Raw genomic sequence first — 21,930 nt, forward strand, 5'->3', positions numbered from 1 at the left:
AACATTAGTTTCCCTAAAGCATGGATCTATGAATGTGTAACTCTTTTGGATCCCCTCTTCAAGCATTTCTCTGTTTTTCTTTAGTGTACATTTTTTTAAAAAATCCGTAGATTATGTATATCACAGTTGTGTGCTATAAATCAATTGGAACATCTTGCTTGCTTTTCTAGATGCCGTTCCATTAAATATTCTCTTCTATTCCACTGTTTTGATTATAAGCTTCAGTGACAAAGTTTACTTGTGAATTCATCATGAAAACACAATACTGGACCCTGAAATATTAATTTTGGGGGCCTAACCATAAACATAATTCTATATATATTTTTTCTCTTTCTTTGCTATATATCCATCACCATGATGTGTTAACCTCTAATTCCCAATAAGGGCTATGCCCAGAATAGCAAAGAGCAACATATACTGTCTAAGCCTTGTCCTTGTGCTCGACTGACTTATATTCTGTTTTACTGTTGGTATCATTTTTTTGTGTCATTAGGGTTATGCTACATGTCATGTCATATCTTGTCATGTCATGTCATGTTATACCAGGATTGTTCATATATTAGAATATTGTACTGCTAGCAGACCAACCTTAGACATTCAGAGTGTTACTGACCCAGGTTCTTGAACTCTTTAATCAATAGAAATTGATAAGAGGTCAGACAAGAAATTCAGGCAAGGCTTTATTGGGACTCATGATACAGCACAAGCGAGCGAAAACAAGTGCCAGGTTCCCTTGCTCGCTCCCTGGGGGGGGGGGGGTCCCTTAATGGCGTGAGGGTATGGGGTCGGGCTGGAGGAATTGCTTAGGTGGTCTGCCCACCCCCTTGGTGGTGCTGTGTGCAGGAATCATGCACAGTCCCCTGCTTTTGCTCCTGGCACCTCAGAAGTGGCAGTTGGGTTTCAGTCTTTTTGTATCTTATTGTTCATAATTTGCCCCAACTGTGCATGCGTGCATCCCTTATAGTTTCTTTGTATTCTGTTGCTGAAGGAAACTTTTGTCTCAAGAGGAGATATTTAAACAAGTTTTCTTAGAAAATTAATTTTTCCTTTACCATTGAATAATTTGGTATAAAATAATTATTGTTGGTGCTCATATAATAATTATAGTAGAATTTTATACATATCCAAAATCATATAATCATATAATCGAATTTTTGAAATCTGGTCCTAGAAATGATCACTTGCCCTCTGTGCTCAATTCACTTCACAATTTCTTATCATATCCATCAGGGATATGTGATTTCTCCCACGTATTCCTCCTCTTATCACTCTTTTCTCTTTCCTTATGTAAGTTATTTAAGCTCTGTAAAGGAAGGTGCAATACCAATGATTCAAGAATGTGAGTAGAAAGTTGGTGGGAAGGGTACCTAGAGCTGTAAACCCAGGGCTTCTGTAAACTGTTCAGATTCCATCAAATATCCATTGAGAATTTTGTGTGCAAGCAAGGAGAAGTGGATTTAACTGAGTAGGCCACTTTCTAATAATGATGTCTCTGAAAATAGCGAAACAAGTTTACTGCTAATCTTGCTGTATTGCTTTTGGGAATACTTAGTAGATTAATGAGCCTCTGTTTTGATGAGGTAAAGTATATCATGAATATTATCAGTTTTTTAAATCAGTTTTCACTGATCAAATGCTTCTGTTCTAAATAATTGTTGTTGTTTTTTCCTTCTTTTGTGTTTAATTATTTGCCTAATGCAAACTTCTTTACCTTCAGACAGAGAAAGGACTATCAAAAGTATGGCAAGAAAGTAAGCAGAACTCTGGTGATCATTGGCAAAAGGCTGTCATCCTTCTAGGAAAGTTAAGGAATTTTGAAGTCATATTTCAAGGTATCAGAACAAGGGATCTGGGAGGAGGAGCTGCAATTGATGACATTGAATTTGAAAACTGCATGACTGGTAAGTTTCTGGAAAGCGCTGCCATTTGGAAGCACATTTATAATCTAGCCATTTTATCTTTGCTTCATATTTATAAATTGTTCTGCAGTTACGTATTTTGTACATATATAAAAATCAATCGAAAGAGATAATTTCATAATGGTTGAACTTAGTTACATGTTAAGAGATAATAGTTTTTCCTTCCTTTAATTACACAAGTAATTCCTCTCTTCCTTCTGCATCATCCCCTTTCTAACATGCAGAAGTGTTGTCCTTTGAATTAATTTTCAACAAAATTTAAAATATAAGCCTAATATTCACATACATTTATGTAATTTAATTAATTTTAAATGAATCAGTAAAAAGGGTTAGAAAGCTGGAAGTTAGTGGATATATAAGAAATACATACAACCAGGTATAATTCAAGCAGAACTTAAATTGAGAGCTATGCTTAAGGAATTTAAAATGCTACCCTAGCAAGTGAATAGTAACTTGAAAAAATATGCTATCATTTATCATGCTTCTAAATGTGAAGTATAATTACACTTAGATTTTCTTTACAAAACTACCCAGAAAATGTCAAAAATAATTATAAATACATTTGTACAGTTTCACAGCTGGCAAAGTTTCTTTCTGAGGAGTCATTCTATCTGATTTCCAAAATAGTACAGTGTGATATATCCTGCCCATGAAAGATATGCCTTCTGTGGTTTCTTACACTGACTCACTTAGAGGCAAGCCCCTGGGACTGAAGAGCTAAACCTGAATGCTGTTTAATTCTGTTGCTGCTTTCATATTAAAATATCACTACACCAAGGCAGTTCAAAAATGTGACTTTGGTTTTTGGTGCTGTTAAAGCATTTGCTCTCTTTATGACCAGGGCTGGTGAAAAGGATTCTGCTTAGAAGTCAGTCTTTTGGAGTTTGAGTCTCTCCCACACACCCCACCATGTTTCCAGCAAAGGCGGCTGATATTCAGCTACTATATATATATATACATACATGCATACATATACACATACATACACACACATATACATAGGTACGTATATATTACATAAAATCAGAATTCATGCGCCCTAGGTGAGCACAGGGAACACAGAGCCCTAGGTATTTATGTCAAGCAAAAGACAGGGTTTGGGCTTGGAGATGTTTAGGAGAGGGTTCCTGGACCACAGAAAATGGGATCTGAAAATATAATCATGAAAAGGTATCTTAGAACGTGCTTTTTAAACTCTTTTCTAGTAACTTTCCTAGTAATATGCTAAATTTCTATTAGAGTTTGTTACTCAACTTATAAATGATTCTGGTAAGTTCAAAAGGAAAAATTCTTCAAAGCTTTTTCTAAGATTTTTAGAAAGAAAGAAGCTTTTATTAAACAGGAGAGATTCTTTTCCTCTCAAGGGAAGCAGAATGATTCTTGGATGGGCTGATTCAGGGCAGAAGAAAACTGAGAGTTATTATCCCAGCTCTGCCAAGTTTCATGTAGAAATGTGGACTGTTTCTTTCCCTTCGTTTCTTTCCCTTCTTAAAGTCCTGTGAAAATTTACATGATTATAACTCATTTCGTTCAAGTTGATCAAACATTCACCATACTGGGCTTCCCTGGTGGCGCAGTGGTTGAGAATCTGCCTGCCAATGCAGGGGACACGGGTTCGAGCCCTGGTCTGGGAGGATCCCACATGCCGTGGAGCAACTAGGCCCGTGAGCCACAACTACTGAGCCTGCGCGTCTGGAGCCTGTGCTTCACAACAAGAGAGGCCGCGATAATGAGAGGCCCGCGCACCGCGATGAAGAGTGGCCCCCGCTCGCCACAACTGGAGAAAGCCCACGCACAGAAACGAAGACCCAACACAGCCAAAAAATAAATAAATAAATAAATAAATAAACCCAAAAGTTTAAAAAAAAAAAAAAACATTCACCATACTGACTAATAATTTAATGTCTTATACATTTAGTGATATATTACTTTAAGGCTTTCTTTGTCATAAATAAAAAAGGCAAATTTTTGTTAATTGTAGTGAATATGGTCAACTGTATGTCGAATATATTTTAGGAAGAAGTAACCATTTTTTAAATAGCTAGCCTGCTACAAATAATGAGGATTTTCAAATTATGTTTTAGTTAAGATAGGAAAAAAAAGTATTTTGCAAAAGTTTAAAAGACTATGTTTGGAACTAAAAAACAATGATTTTTTTTGTCCCCCTAGTTTTAAATCATATGCCAGTAAAATAGCAGTGCTGTGAAAAATGAGTAACAGGAAGCAAATTAGAGCATAAGTTACCCTATGTTGTTTTCTAGTATAGCCAATTTGGAAGAGAATGGTATCTGACAAAACACCTAAACATCAGAGAGGCAGTGTAGAATAGTGGTTAGGAACAAGGTGTCCAGTCAGACTACCTGGATGTGGAATCTGGCTCTGCCACCGACTAGCTTGGGTGAGTTTCTTCATTTCACTTTGCCTCAGTTTCTTCATCAATAAAATGGGGTTGATAAAGATAGCACTTCCGTCATAGATTTCTGTGAATGTTAAATATGTTAATATATGAGAAGTGCTTAGAATAGTCTTGGCACATAGTAAAATTTATGTATTACATTTTATTGTTATATTCCATCATCATTATTATTAACTATGCCATATTTTCAAGTGGTGCTTTATTGCCCCATATTAGGAAACCAGCTTCAAATCATATGCAAACAGGTCACCATAAAATCTATCATGGAATTGTTGCTGTTCCCCACTTGAGATGAAGAACTTAAAAAATGACAGTTCATTTCTCTGTCACATCCTGCCAATCACAATAGAGCACATAGTGTATGATACCATTTATGTGAAATGCCCAGGATAGCAGATATGTAGAGACAGAAGTAGATTAGTGGTTACTTAAGGCTAAAGAGTATGGGGTAGGGAGTGACTGCTAATGAATATGGGGTTTCTTTATGGGGTGATGAAAATATTCTAAATTTTTATTGTGATTGTAATACAACTTCATAAATATACTAAAGCCATTAAATTGTAAAGTTTATATGGGTGAACTTAATGGTATGTAAATTATACTTCAATTTTTAAAGAGTATTTTAAATAAATTTTTTTAAAAAGTCAAAGCCTAGTTAACAAAGCCTATAAGCTATGGAAAACGTATGCAACAAAATTAAGTGAAAATACATCCCTATAAAACCCAGTATAAACAGGATCTGTATGCTGTTTATGTCTATAAGAGAGAAGCCAGAAGAATCATGAAAGGGCCAACAGATATTCACTGGAAAAATGCAGTCACGTGGTTTGAGAATGACAGGTAAAACTGGGAGGGGTTTCACCCACTTTTAGAATAAGTGGGTCCAAGGGGTCTGTGGTTAGGTCTGTGGGGCTAGAGCAGTCTAGACCCCATGAAAACTCAAATGGATCCATCAGGATTCCTTTCTAGGACAGTAGCCCGCATTCAAAAACAAAACAAAAAATGAACAAACAAATAAAAACATCCCTGGGAGTAGAATCAAAATTAAATAGACTAAATACAGATGAAGGATAGTGAAGACCCACATCAAAGAGCTGGAGGGGAATAGAGCCAGAAAATTTCAAAAAGCAAATCATCATATTTTTTATAGATTTATATTGAATCTATAGACTTATAATCCTTTTTAGGGTCCTAACAGACTACCTCTGAAATTTTTCTTGGACTTTCTGACAACTCTGTAATCTTTGCATAGTTTTTTAGACTTGAAAGTAATGCAGAACAAAGTTTTAAATTGATTAAGAGTGAAAGTGGAGAAGGCAGAGGATATAGATGAGATATATATTTGATGGTTATCTACCTTACCCGCAAATAAGAAAGCTACTTGAGCTTCATATTTATTTTTTACTTTCCATTCAAAAACATATAACTCAGTTTATTAGATAATATTTAGTACATGGCCAACATAAAGCTAGATATACACTTTTTTATTTCTTTGCATTCTGAACACATCATGGTGCTATCTTCAATTTACTATCAAATTTATCGTATTTTTCTAAAAAGAAAAATGAAATAAAAGAATAGGCATATCTTTGTTCTGTCCAAAGATACATTAAGAAGCATATCTCCTTTTTGGAAGCAAGTAGCTTATTCATTTTTACAAAGTGACATTATGAATTCAGTATTTCCTCTTTTTAAATTCAAGTTGATTTAAACATGATTTGTACAAAAATCTTATAAAATGCAACCACCATTCTATGGAATAGAAAAGTAGAAAGAGAATTCATATAGAGAGGAAAGGAATATTCCATCACTGTAATTTATAAAAGTGCCAATTCTAAATTTAAATGGTTACTCATTTTCAATCAACATTAGTTATTAAGTGCAATCATTTATTACATACAATCATCCAGCTGATACTTACTGAGTCTACTATTAATACTAAATATCATTTATGTCAGGTTTGCAACAAGACCATTAGGTGCAAATCCTGGTTTACCCACTTGTACCTGCTCCATGGTTTTAGGTAAGTTACGTAATCTTCCTTTGTCTTATTTTTCTCAGCCGGAAAATGGTGAGAATACTGCTTCCACCTCAAAGAACTCTCACAAGGATTAAATCATTTACTTTATATGAAGTACTTTGAAGAATGCATGGGGTACAGAAAGCACTGAATATTTTTGGCTAAAATATAGATGAATAACATTGGCAAAAATCTTAACATTGTTCTAGGCACAACACCTTTAAACATATCAACGTTTAAAAGCTTGTTCTGTTCCGTTCACATGTCCAGCAAGCCTTTATCGCTTGGCTAGCCTGCAGAAAACTCTGTGCAATGAACTGTGTGCACCTCCTCGGAGCAGGGCTGAAATGCCTGTGTCACACAGCGTTTGGCTTTCCTGATTTTTCCATTTCCACTCTCACTGCCCCTTTCTTGACGCCCGGCATTTCCTCCTCTTCCCCGTGTGCCTCTCCCCCGTCACCATGCCTTCTGCTGCCAGGACTGCTCTGTGAACAGTCTCCAAGACACTGGTAAACCCAGGACCTCAGGGTGGGAGCCAATAACATTATAAGACGTTGCCTTTTCCACTGAAAAATCTGGAAGATCCAACTGAATGATGACCAGTTGTCCATTGGGGGAAAAGGAAGAAATAATTCAGGGACTAGCAAATGCTTCCAGAAGTCAATAAAATCTTCTAAGTAGACAGTAGCACAGTAGCTACTCTGTCTGTCTCTAAATTCATACAGAGCAAAGCACATCATGTTCCCTAGATAATCCTAAATGTGAAAGGAAGGAAATACCTTGGGGATAAAGTAAGAGAAGACAGAATCATTATAATTTCAGATGTTTAGTACATTGTCTTCACACATAACTTGAAAAGACTTTCCTTTTTATTGTAACCCCTTGAAAACTGTGTGTATGACTCCTAAGTGTACTGTCAGCAGTAATTGATTTGGAGTGAAAAATAGTGGCTTGATGATAATGATTTCAGGGCAGCATCACTCTGAATTAAACTGAACTTGGGAGATCACAAAACAGTGATTGCTCTATACAGAGTTCACAAATACATAAATCTATACACAGAACCCTGTGGAGTGACTTCAAAACTTAGTTTCTTCAGTTAGTTTAGATGAAAAGCTGTATTTCTTCTCAACACGTGAGTGTTCCAAGTGCTGCATTTAGGTCTCCCACAGTTTCCTTTTAAAGTAAATGTGTGTCAGAAAAGAAAAAAGAAAGGAAGATGATAGTCAGTAGAAAAAATAAATATCTCACCCTAAAGAAATAATTAAAAGTGACTTTTATTTTTAATAACTAATGGCTAGATAATATGTAGCGCTGTATAATGTAAGGGTACATAAATGATGGATGAATGGGTGGATGGATGGATGGATAGATAGATGGACAAATAGATGGGCAGACAGATGGATTGATAGAAAACATTTATTCAAATCTTGTTATATGTGTGAAAATTCAGAACAGATCCCTCATTGAGTTACATTCTGCTGACTGATGCAGACAATAGGCAAAGTAATGTGTAATATTGTGTCATGTAGTATTAGGTGCTGTGAATGATATAGGGAGAAAGTGAGGGAGAATTATTACCCTGATAGAGTAGTCAGAAACAGACTCTGAAAGTTACAGTTGAACAAAGGCTTAAATGTACTAAGAGGCAACCACGCAAATGCCCTGAAAAAAGCACTCCAGGTCTCGGGACCAGCAAGGCAGACTTACTAGGAGGGAGCGTTTTGCTGGAGCAGAAGGAAGTAAGGGTGGGGAGATGGCAGTGGGCCTCATCATGCAGAACTTTGTCATCAGAAACACCTGCTCTGTACTAACGATCATCTCACAGCACAGAGGGTAAGCAAGCAGACTCTGGCTTCCTAGGTTTAAATCCTGTCTCTGCCACTTAGTTGCTGTGTGACCTTGAATAAGTGCTTATCAACTCTTTATCTCAGTTTCTTTATGGCAGTAAAAATTGAACCTACTTTATAGGGTAATTGTGAGGATTTCACAAGTTAATATATGCCAAGAGCTTTGAACAGTAACTCTCTTCGTAGTAACTACTCAGTAAATGTTAGACATGATTATCATTGAAATCCTCACCATCATGTTTAATTTAATTTTCATTACAACTCTGGAAAATTGAGGGATCCAGAGGTTACGCTAAATAATACCAGCCAGCTTGATTTCTTTACTGATGCTTAATGGCACAGAAACAGCTATATTTAGCCGTAACAGCATAGAATACTACAAAAATCATGATGAATACTATGGCGTAAAAGCAATCAGACAACACCTGCCACATCTAGTTTGCCAGTAGTTTCAAATGCTCTTGAAAGAAAACAGGCAATATCAGACATATCACTTGTACTCCTAACAATGATGTGTTTTAGTAACACTAGTTGAAATATTTTAAACATGGTATATCCTGTTTTTTAAAAATTTAATGTTCAACCAGTCTTCATTGTTACAGACTTGTTTTATTTTGGATCAGAAAGTTTTTCAGTAAGAGGAGGGAGGGAAAATAAAACAAACTTTGTGAACGGATGTTATAGGATTTGAATGAGATCCAGTTCACAGCAGTTTCTTTCTTTATCTGATTATATATAACTTTTTATTCTAGGTTTTCTTAAACACCTTTTGTACATAAGGCTAAAAATTTCTGCCAAGAATTGATGTAATTTGTTAAATATATTCTGTATGTCAGAGCCAATTCATATCTCTAAATTAAACCTGATACTTTCTGTGAAACTTTATCTGTTGGCTGGTGAAATGCCCAGTGGTTCTCAAATAGTCCTGAAAAAGACTATGAAAAAGTAGTCTTAACTTGAAGTAACTACTTTACATTTCTGCAAATATCTTTTCTTGATTAACAAAAAGTATCAAAGTCATGCTTAAAAATATTTCATTATAATTAATATATATCCTGATTATATTCCTCTCCCAACTTACATATCAGTATCAATAAGATATCCATCCATACATAAATGCATATTTACTAAGTATATACCGTATATTATGCAGAAATTAAGCATTTTGACTTTTCAGTCAAAGAAAGGTAACTAATTTTTATTGATTCAAAAGTTTAATTCTTTATCAAAAGGGAAGAATGGTGATCTCAATTCATTGATTTATAAACAAATTATTACAAAATTTTTAAACCTACCATTGTACGTTATAGAGATATTTACTATTTTCGAAATATCCATTTCTGGGACCCATGTGTCCCAGACCCTTTCAGGTAGGTGGATCTGTGTAAAAAAGCTCTGGCCAGAGTGCTGTGAGGAAGTGAGATGTGTCACTTCCAGGTTGAAGCATTTCCAAGCTGGTGTACAACCCACCTGGTCTCCCTTCTGCTGCTGTGGTAGAGGACACCTCACTTTCCAGGTGATGTGTCTACATCTGCCTGGTCCCCTTGAGTTTGCAGAGGAAAGTCCCTCTGCCAACTTGTTTTAGACATATATAGCAAGTGACCCAAAAAAATGGTGTTTTTGAGATATGGAGATTATTTTTTAAGTGTCTTATAATCTAGTCAGATCTAACTAACACACCGTGCAATTTCCTACCTTAAATAGAAGAATATTATTTACAGTTAAGGCTATGATATAAAAAATATATGTACCCTTCAGATTCTAATACTCCAAATATGTTAAGAGAGAACATCTAACAGCATCCCTAGCTCCAGTCTTACGGGGAAAATAGTCAGAAAATGAAGTCCACACTAAACAAAATTCAAAACCAATAAGTAGAGAAAGTCCTTGTGGCATCAACCCTCTCCTTCCAGTCATTGACAGCTGTAGCCCTCACTTTGCTTTACTGCTTGAGTTGATTTGAGCCAGGCCTCAGTGGAGAGACTTCCTTGTCATGGTCAACCAACAACATTGTTCTTCATTAAGCCTGAGAGCCAAGTTATTTGCTTCTCATAAAATCAGGGAATAGATTCTTATTCCTGGTTCCATGACCATATTTTAGACAATAGGACTAAGTAATTTAGTTTATTATATCTTTAATCAGCGATTTTAAATTAAAAAATCAAAACCATGAATGGATCTAATTACTTTAATGTTGTGTTCAAGGCAACCATTATTACATACCTAGAAAATATCAGATATTACTTTATCTTTCAATAATCTTTATAAAATTAGCATTTCAATGTCAAAAGGTCTACATTTAAAGGTGTAACTGTAATCATATCATAGTGATAAACTGAATATTATAATTAATGTGATTATACTTGATTATAATCAAGCACAATGATATAACTTGGCTCGTTCATAATATTAAGAAAATATAATTACTTGAGCATACGTTTTAGTAAGCCTTAAACAGCCCTTGAAATGTCCCTAGGTTCAAATGAAGGCTACTGTAAATCTGGATCCTAACATTATCCTCTATTCATGCAATTTCTAAGTAGAATTTGTTTCAATTACAATGAACATTTCCCCACTTAATATCTAGGTCAGTAAGACCATTACATAGAGAATTTGTGACAATATGGCATTTCAATTTTTACTGAATTATGTTTTATTAATTATTTTCTAATCAAAATGAATATTAATGTTTATCAATGAGACTTCCATTTTACACTGATATATATATATTTTTTTCATTACACTATTGAAAGATAAACTCTTCAGTCCTGAAACAAATGTATATATATATATATATATATATATATATATATATATATATATATATATATATATATATAGGATATACAAGCTACAGGTGTACTCAAAATAAGTAGATGTGGAACTCAATAAATTTATATCCAGGTGGTTCAAACATAAATAGGTTTCAACTAAATCCACAGGTATTTATACATGCACAAATATTAGGCCAGGACCAGAAACCAATTTTTTATCTATTTGATGAAACACACACACACATACATATACACAGAGGCATGCATGAGTTTCTAAAAAATCACCTATTTTGAATGATCACATAAAAGGGCTTATGGGAAAACAGGATTAGGTCAAACCACTATAAGCATAGATAACTGAGCTATATAGCACTAGTATAAGCAAAAGCAACCATAATAAAAATACAGGCACAGTTTAAAGCATTTTAAAATCCTAATAGAGGAACTTTTCAGCAAATGTACTACTTTACATAAAAAGGTGGGTAGGGTGCGATGCAAGGAATCTTGATGAAAGGGTGGTGTAAACAAGAGTTTAAGGTTGTTGAATTATGGAGACATGGGAAAAGTGACAAAAGACCAGGAAAAATTTTTAAAAACATACAACAAATAAGCATTTCCAAAAGAGAGCATGTGGAGAAACAGAGAAAAGAAAGACGGGCTGAGGTGCATACTCAACAGCCCGTCATTCTTCTGTGGCTCTCCGGCTCAGCTGTGTTAGTGTCCTTCCCTCTCATCTGCTATGCCTTGGAGGCACAAGACATTACTGTAGAGGGAAGAATCATGCAGGCATCCACACAAATTCTGTGTTGTATTGACTTAATTCCTTTGCTGATTAGTTGCATACAAACTTCACTGTTTTACAGAGACCTGCGTAGCATACATGAACTTCAAGACAATAGAAGGAAACTAATATATGTTGAACACCTACCATTGTGGTTGACATCATGAAACTAGACCCAGCACATCTCTTTTAAGAAGGGAATAAAGATGTTTAATACAGAAGGGATTCTTGAGGGATTTGAGCAAAATGAGTCACACACATTGTTTGGAAAGTTACCTCAGAGGAACTGGGAAATACAGTTTTAAACTGTTGATTAAAAGGTCAGGAAGGAGCTCAGCAAAAAAAAAAAAAAAAGTGTGGTTTGGATTTCTTTCCACTCATTTACTTTTTGGCCTTTCAGTCTTTATACATCCTCATGATCATTTCTGGGAAGCCTCTAGTTTAATTAGGTCGAGTTTAATCGCCAGTAGCGTCAAATATAAAGAGTTTATTTAAGGGTATGAGGAACCTCAGTAAACCCAAGCTCAGGAGCGCAGTTCAGCTTCAGGAAGGTTCTAAAACCAGGGATTGAAAAGAGGGAACTTGAGCTGTGATCTTTCTGTGCCTCTTGTCTCTTTTAACTGCTTCCCTCTGCACATCTGTTTCGGGCCCCTCTCTGTGGAACCAGCTTTCTATGCTTCACCATACATAGGCAGAAAATGTGACTACACTGCAGGATTCAAGAGCCTCAAAACACTGTTGCAAAAACCCATTAGTTATATTTCTAAATTCTCTGGTAGATGATTACAATTGACCTATCTTGGGTCAAACAGCCATCTTCAGACTAGTTAACTAGTCTGACGTCAGGGATATGTACAAACATGCCTACTGAGCTCCCACCTTGGAGACCATATGGATGAGGGGATGAGGGGGAGTCATCAGATGAAGGGAGTGGGGTAAACAAGTCCACTCTCGACTCACTGAACACGTATTCTTAGAATAGTATTCATTCAACAAGTACTAAAACAATACCTCCACAAATAAGTACACAGATGAGTTGGTTATTCCAATAGATGGCTGGTCTAATGGAGTAGGTAAAAAGTAATAAATTGCGCTAGAGTATTGCAACAGAAATAGAGAGGGGAAGATGGCTGAATGAACTAGTCGGGGGAGACACTAGTTCAGGATGGATGCTTTAGTTCCAGTCATGATGTCAACCTCCCAGCTGGCAGGAAAAAAATAAGGTAGGAGAAAAAAGCAAAGGGCACATACCAACTGTCCTTTAAAAGGTTTCCTTGAAGCTGTTGCACATCAATTCCACCTATAACTAATTAGCCAAAATTTTGTTGCATGGTCAAACTGGAAGGAAATCTAGGAAATGTGTTTATTCAAAACTAAGGATGAGGAAGGAAATGGACATTTGTTTAGAGAATGACTAGCCTACCACCAGTTCCTACCAGGTAATATCCCAGCCTAAGGGTATACAAAATTATGACTTTAATATATAATGTCAATAAGAATGATTATTAAAATGTAAATTTCTACTGGCAACCCTTCATCTGCTGTTGTTTGCTGTTTCTTCACATGCCACCTGTTAAGGTTGCTTATTGCTTAGTTCTCCTCAGCCTTTGGCCATGTTCGCCTGTCTCCATAATTCAACACCTTGAACCTTTCTTAAACCCCCATCTCTTCCATCAAGATTGCTTTCACTTTTTAGTTTAGATAAATTAATTTATCTATTTCTTTAAATCCTGCTCAACATCGGTTTTCATTCGATTTCTGCAAGGAGTTTTTTTCTAATTTAGTAGGTGAAATGATATAGCATTTTAATTTACATATGTGGTTAATAATGCAGTTAAGTCTTTTTCTTTAAACCAGTAAGCCTGTCGTTGGTCATTCACATTTCATCTTTTGAGAACTGCCCATTCATTTCCTTGTCAAAAATTTCTGTTGAGCTGTTTGCTTCTTGTATGGATTTGGACATGCTTTTTCTTCACTAATTATATAAACATTCTTTTATAAGATAAAATATAAGTATGCTTTTCTTGCTTTTTATTGTCTTTTGATATTGTTTATGGTACTTTTGATGAAAACATCCTCATCCAATTTATTTAATCTAATTTAATCAAGATTTTACTTTATAAGTTTGCTTTGTTGTTTAGCTTAAGAAACACCCTGAGATTAAATACTCTTCATGTTTCTTTCTGTTTTCCATCTTTACATTTTGGTGCTTATATTTAAATGTTCTTGAACCATACTATTTCATCACCACATATATTTTTATTAACTTTAATTATGCTTTATATTTTTGGTTATTCCTTCTTCCCAAGTGTTCTACCAGAAAGAAAAGTCACTGTAAGATTGTTTGTTTGTTTGTTTGCTTTTTCCTTTGCAACATGCTGGTACATTTTACTTTCCTAGTATTGTAATCTATTCTTTTCTTTTTTAATCTGTTGTACTTTGCACTGAGGGAACACCCTACATTCATTTCAGTTGTTTAGTTCTTAGTGGTTAATTAGGATTCTCTTAATTGTCCCAATCTAGTGGAAATTAAAATGTGGAATTAGGTGATTATCCTGATTATCAAAGACTCATGGGAATTCATTTGGAAGGGTGATGCTTTCATTTCCTTAACTGCTTTAAATATAAGCATAGCCCAAAGTATTAAAAGGGTCTTTTAATCTATAAAAAGCTAAATGTGTTGGTTGAACTAATAAAAAAAGAAAACAAAATATGAAAGTATTAATCAATAATTTTATTATTCATTAATTGATTTTTTACTCTTGTTAATATATTTCTAGGTCATTTTAGTGTGTTATTTTATGCCTAGATATATTTTTATGGGTTGAATCATTGAAAGTTATCTCATATATTAAATATTATAAACACATTGAAATGAAGTTGAGTGGAATACAGCTTTCTTTGAGCATTGGATGCAATTGCCCAATACGTTATGCAATGTCTGAAAGAGATCATGAGAACATAACGTATGCTCAGTAAAGCATATGGAGGCCTTCAAAAAGGCATAAAACATAGCCCCAGTGTTTAGATGATCTGAAAAATTCAGAATCTCCAACTTTCCAGGATTGGTCAACCTCTTTCTCTCTCTCTCTCTCTCTTTTCCCCCACTCTTTCTTTTTTCTTTTTCTTTCTTTTTTTTTAACCAGGTTTACTTCCTATTGTGAAATGCATCAATGTTTGTGGCCCTTAACTCTGGCCTCACACGAAAATCTCTAGGGGAGCTTAAAAGAATATCTCTTCCCAGGCCCCATTCCAGACCAATTAAATCATTATCTCTGGATGTGAGCTCCAGGCATCCATAATTTTTAAAGCTTCAGATAATTCTAATGTGCAGCCAGCTATATGAGCCCTTATTATACTATAAAAGTGTATTTTAAATGTGTATTTTTAGCTTAATATTAAAATAAAATGATTCCCCCAAGTTACTCTACAGAAATTATGCTTATTACCTGTACTTCGGAAATCCTTATATGCACTTCTCCAATCATATATTTTTCCGCTAGAGGAAATCATTACCCTGCCTTTTATGATAATCATCTTCTTGAATTTAATTTTAGTTTTGGCATAACTATATTCCTAAATCATATTATTTAATTTTGTCCAGTTTCATACTTTATGTAAATAGAGTCATACTGTAAAATTGTATGTATTTTTGGTGACTTGCTTCTTTTTTAGCTAAAGTATTTTTGAGATTCTTCACTACACATGAAACTGTGACTCATTCGTTACCTCAATTTTATGTATTTATGAATGAATATTCCTAGAATAAGAAAGAATTTAATTCTATTTCTAATTTTTGCTTTTACTGAAATAAGTGCTAAGACACCTTATTCACATAAGATTGTGATGTTTGTTAAGACTGAATTTTGTTACAGCATCGTCCTTCAAGTGCTTGAACTGGATTGCCAAAAATATAAGTCAAAAATCACAATATTTTATAATCAAAAATTATTTTTTGATCTAGCATCTGAAAACGAAGTCACTGTTCAAATTTTTGGAAGCGACAAATTAGAAACCACTTGACTTATAAAAGCATTTATTACAATATAGTCAGTAGAATTATTCATTCTCTCAATTTGTGGGAATAATATCCAAGAATGATTTATGTAACAAGACTTAAAAAGACACTATTAGTAATCCTTTTTACTCTTCCATTTAGTGGCTCCTTTTTAAACATAATATACTCAAAGATGTGAGAAATTTGAAACAAATAATTTTAATATACCTTTGTCAATTATTTGTGATAAAATAAGTTTATTCACCACATGATTCAAGCATACTTTACATGTTACTAAACAACCAATGGGTCACTGAAAAAATCAAAGAGGAAATTAAAAAAAAAAATACCTGGAGACAAATGAAAATGGAAACACAACAATCCAGGATCTATGAGACACAGCAAAAGCAGTTCCAGGAAGGACATTTATAGCGATACAGACCTACCTCAAGAAACAAGAAAATTCTCAAGTAAACAATATAACCATACATCTAAGAGAACTAGAAAAAGAAGAATAAACAAAACCTAAAGTTAGTAGAAAGAAAGAAATAATAGAGATCAGAAATAGATGAAATAGGAACTAAAAAAAAAAAAAGAAAAGATCAGTGAAACAAAGAGCTGGTTCTTTGAAAAGACAAATAAAATTGTTAAATCTTTAGCCAGACTCATCAAGAAAAAAGAAAGAACACCCAAATTAATAAAATCAGAAATGGGGACTTCCCTGGTGGCACAGTGGTTAAGAATCCACCTGCCAATGCAGGGGACACGGGTTCCAGCCCTGGTCTGGGAAGATCCCACATGCTGCGGAGCAACTAAGCCTGTGTGCCACAGCTACTGAGCCTGCATGCCGCAACTACTGAAGCCCGTGCGCCTAGAGTCCATGCTCCACAACAAGAGAAGCCACCGCAATGAGAAGCCTGCACACTGCAGAGTAGCCCCCGCTTGCCACTACTAGAGAAAGCCCACATGCAGCAATGAAGACCCAACGCAGCCAAAAATAAATAAATTTATTTATTTATTTAAAAAAATAAATAAGTAAAATAAAATCAGAAATGAAAGAGAAGTTAACAACCAGCACCATAGAAATACAAATGATCGTTAGAGTACTATGAACAATTAAACTCCAATGAAATGGACAACCTAGAAGAAATGGATAAATTCCTTAAAACATACAGTCTCCCAAGACTGAATCAGGAAGAAAAAGGAAATATGAATAGGTCAGTTACCAGTAATAAAGTTGAATCAGCAATAAAAAACAACAACAACAAAAGTACATGAAAAGATGGCTTCACAGGTGAATTCTACCAAACTTTTAAGAAGATATAACACCTTTTCTTCTCAAGCTATTCAAAAAAAAATTGAAGAGGAAGGAATGCTTTCAAACTCATTTTAAGAAGCCAGTATCACCCTGATACCAAAACCAGACAAAGACATCACACAAAAAGAAAATTACAGGCCAATATCACTGATGAGTATAGACACAAAAATCCTCAACAAAATATTAGCAAACTGAATTCAGCAACACAGTAAAAGGATTATACACCATGATCGAGTGGGATTCGTTCCAGTGATGCCAAGATGGTTCAGTATCACGAACCAAGCAATGTGATACACCATATTAACAAATAAAAGAAAAAAAAAATCACATGATCATCTCAATAGGTGCAGAAAAAGCTTTAGACAAAATTCAAAACAGTTCTCATTTTCAAACCAGCTGGTTTTCATCATAATAAGCCTGAGTATATTTTTAAAATTTACGTAAGTGTGTAAATACACATCCTCCCGACAGCTGTCCCACTTCTAGATGCAATAATTGCTGAATATTAATTTATACCTTATTCCTTATATATCTCTTTTTTAAATATGAAAGTTTAATATCCTAGACAATAGTATTTTCCATTTTAATGGCAATATCCTATATTTTATGTAAATCAAGGTTAAATGTTTTTGGCAATCCAAAGCTTGTTTGTCAGTAAAAATGTTTCCAAATTTAAGCAGAGGATAAAGTCAGCCTCTGCCATAATACCTGCTTCTAGAACAGTGCCTATCAGTAGACAATCAGCAAATATTTTTAATTTTTAAAAAAATTGTGGCAATATACACAGAACATAAAATTGACCAGCTTACTCATTTTTAAGTGTACAATTCAGTAACATTAAGTATATTTACATTGTTGTATAGCCATCACCAACATCCATCCAAGAAATCTTTTCATCTTGCAAAACTGAAACTCTGTACCCATTAAACAATAACTCCCCATTTCCCCCTACCCTCAGCCCCTGGCAAGCACCATTCTACTTTCTTTCTCTGTGAATTTGACTACTCTAGTTTCCTCATACAAGTGGAATCATAAGAGTATTTTTTCTTTTGTGACTGGCTTACTTTGCTTAGCATAATATCCTCCAAGTTCATCCATGTTGTACTATATATCAGAATTTCTCTCCTTTTTAAGGCTGAATAATATTCCATTATATGTATATACCACTTTTTGTTTATCCATTCATCTGCCAATAGACACTTGGGGGATTTCCCTGGCGGTCCAGTGGTTAAGACTTTGCCTTCTAATGCAGGGGGTGCAGGTTCGATCCCTGGTGGGAGAGCTAAGATCCCACATGCCTCACGGCCAAAAAAGCAAAACATAAAGCAGAAGCAACATTGTAACAAATTTAATAAAGACTTTAAAAGTGGTCCACATCAAAAAAATCTTTAAAAAAAAAAATAGACACTTGATTTGCTTCCACCTTTTGGCTATAGTGAATAATGCCGCTATGAACATGGGTGTACAAATATCTGTTCTTGTTCCTGCTTTCAATTATTTTATGTATATGTTCAGAAGTGGAATTGCTGGATCATATTGTAATTCTATTTTTAATTTTTTGAGGACCAACTCAATATTATTTATGGCGACTACACTATTTTACATTCCTGCCAACACTACACAAGCATTCCAATTTCTCCACATCCTCAACAAAACTTGTTATTTTCTGGAGTTTTTTGTTTTGGGGGTTTTAAAAAATATAGTAGCCATCCTAATGGGTGTAAAGTCACACCTCATTTTGGTTTTGATTTGCATTTCCTTACTTTGAATTAGTGATGGTGAGCATCTTTTCAAGTCCTTCTTGGCCATTTGTATATCTTTTTTGGAGGAATATCTTTCAAGTCCTGTGTCCATGTTATTTGTGTGGTTTTTTTGCTGTTGAATTTTAAGCAAATACTTTTAAAAAGAGTAAAGGAATGAATATGAGCAATAAGGGCACCCTTCTGCTTAGTCATTGAGCAGCTATATCAGAAAAAATAAACAAATGTAAATACAAATATATAAACATTTATAAAAATACCTTATTCCCAATGTAACTCCAAATATACTTGTGCAAAAGTGTCTAAATTTCAACAAGCTCTTCTTTGCTTGTTGTAATCTCAGTAGTAACATACCTTTCTTTGCTCTAAGGCATAGCATTATTTTAATCTGCCATGATTTTTGATGCACTCTGTTGAACAATGGCTTCTGCCGTCACATTCATTCATGAAGCACAGTGATGTCATTACAGGGAATCAACTTTCTGATATGCTGAAATGAACATTTAACTTCCGGCTATTCACAGTACATCAGTCATTTTTCTATGGATGTGCATGTTTCCCTAGCTTCCACTGTGAGCAATGCTAATTTGTATCAAACTTTCACACTTCGATGGGAGCTTAAAAATATCAAAGTTATTTATATTTGTACTTATATATTCAGATTTATTCATTTTAAAATATAGCTTTATTTTTAGTTATGAATGCATTGTTAGTAAATAGCATTGCATGATAAAATTGTTTCATGCTAATATTTTTTCCCTTCAATCTCATGAAACTCCATCAGGCTGAAACATTCTTTGAAAATAGGGAATAAAAGAAGTGAGACTTTAAATGAGCTAAACATTATCATGTTTCTACTGTCACAACTTGCCCATGTATACTTTTGAATGTCAAATAGAGGGAAAGATGCAAAGCTCTACCTTCTATAAAGCATGGAGTGTGGTTGTGAAAGAGTGTGTGAAGGAGAACCAAGATGATCATAGGTGCATTCTTGGCACATCAATTTCAGGAAGCTTCATATTTGGAAACGAAGATCTAGAAATTGATTTCCTTAAAACTGTATGCCTTTATCTCCCTTGCAACAATTTTTATGTACTCTCTGATGCACCCATAACTTAGCCTGAAGACTGCTTATACATGATAGATCCATTCTTTCCCTTCTGATGTGCATGCCAAGTCTGCCAAAAATCAAATATCTAAACACATGGGGTTCAATTCTAGGTCTTCTATTATGTTCTCTGGTCTATGAGTCTATCTCTGTTATTCCACACCTCTTATTTATTATAATGTTTAAATAAGTTTTGTTATCTGAAGTATATAGTTTCTTGATTTTGATTTTCTTTTTCAGGAGTGTCTTGGCTCCTGTTAGCCTCTTGTTATTCTGTATAAATTCTAGATTCAGGAGATATATATATATATATAGAGAGAGAGAGAGAGAGGGAGAGGGAGAGAGAGGGAGATCTCCTATAGGTATATATCTATAGAGATGGATAGATAGATAGAGAGATAGATATTCAGGTGATTCATGTATATCTATATCTCCACCACTTCTGAGAGGCAGGTTTATTTCTCATTTACTCTAAAGCTGCAAATATAAACCCTATTGATTCCAGTTTTGTGTGGGAACCTCCAATAAATCTCCTGCCCTGGGTAGTCCTTAGCCCGTGAAGTTATCTCCAGATTTCAATAGAAATTCCAGTTGGCTGAATTCATTTCATTTCTGACTTTGAAGAGTCTTGCATTTGAAAATATATTTCAGTATTTTATTACAGATTGTAGATATTTTCTCTCAGTTGGCCTTAATACAGTGACTAAAATCTCATACTGCCAAAAAAAGGAAGTGAAAAAAAGATTTTCTATCAATATTATTTAAAATATTTTAAAATGTAAATGTAAAATACATTACTAACACAAAGGTATTTTGCAGTGTTTTATAATGTATTTTATGGAAAATATATCATTTTTTAATGTTTAGCTACTTAAAATGTACATCTTTTCTCAAGATGTCAAGTCCTGCTTTATTCTTTTGGACATAATGTACTATTTGGTGAGTTTATCTTTAAAATAACTTATGCAACATATTAAGCAATTTAAATATTATGTTGAATTTGACAGTGGATCAAGTGAGCTTCCAGGAGTTTCTAGTCTAAGAATTATCTCATATTCCAAGAAATCCTGTATTTTTAAATACTTTTAAACATTTTCAAATTTCCTTAAAATCATGGAATATGCAATTTAAATTATATTCTTTCATCACCATTTTGATTGGAAAAGCAATAGCTTAGAGGTTATATAACATGATAGGCATTGGAATCATTAGCTCAGTTTGAATTTTAACTTCACTGTTTCTCAGGTGTGTGACCTGGGACAAGTTACTTCACGACTCTATGCCTTTTCTATACAATTGAATTATTGTGGAAATCTATTGATTTAATCCTTGCAAAGTGATTAAACCAGTACCCAATCCATTGTAAGTGAAAAATTAATATCTCTTAATACTGATAGCATTTTCTAACACTATTTAGAAAGTAAATGATAGTGTAAAATGTTATTAATGATTTCTCAAGGAAGCGTTTTGTTGTAGAGAGAATGCTGACCTAGGATGACTACAAAAATAATTAGAACTTTTAATATCTCTAAATCAAGGACAGTTTTACCAGCTTTATATGCTTTACCTTCACTAAATCTTGGTTTTTTTACATATAAATTTATTTATTTACTTATTTATTTTTATTTTTGGCTGCATTGGGTCTTCGTTGCTGCACGCAAGCTTTCTCTAGTTGCAGCGAGCAGAGGCTACTCTTCGTTGCAGTGCGTGGGCTTCTCATTGCGGTGGCTTCTCTTGTTGCGGAGCACGGGCTCTAGGCGCGCAGGTTTCAGTAGTTGTGGCACGCAGGCTCAGTAGTTGTGGTGCACGGGCTTAGTTGCTCTGCGACATGTGGGATCTTTCCGGACCAGGGCTCGAACCTGTGTCCCCTGCATTGGCAGGCGGATTCTTAACCACTGTGCCACCAGGGAAGTCCTTTCACTAAATCTTATAAGAACCCACTTTATAGATAAAGAAACTAAGGTTCTGAGAGGGCAGGTTCTCAAGA

The 21,930-nt window shown here is 34.6% G+C and overlaps 1 protein-coding gene across 1 annotated transcript in view; it reads left to right on the plus strand.

Annotated features, from left to right (window-relative positions):
* Positions 1-21,930, plus strand: part of MALRD1 (MAM and LDL receptor class A domain containing 1) — a 638,500-nt gene that overhangs the window by 418,702 nt on the left and 197,868 nt on the right. Inside the window, exon 30 of the mRNA XM_082385765.1 lies at positions 1,718-1,901. Coding sequence (XP_082241891.1) covers positions 1,718-1,901 — 184 coding nt within the window. The remainder of the gene's footprint in view (positions 1-1,717; positions 1,902-21,930) is intronic.

This window comes from Balaenoptera borealis (genome assembly GCF_965194805.1).
Source record: "Balaenoptera borealis genome assembly, chromosome: 3".
Lineage (NCBI taxonomy): Eukaryota > Metazoa > Chordata > Mammalia > Artiodactyla > Balaenopteridae > Balaenoptera > Balaenoptera borealis.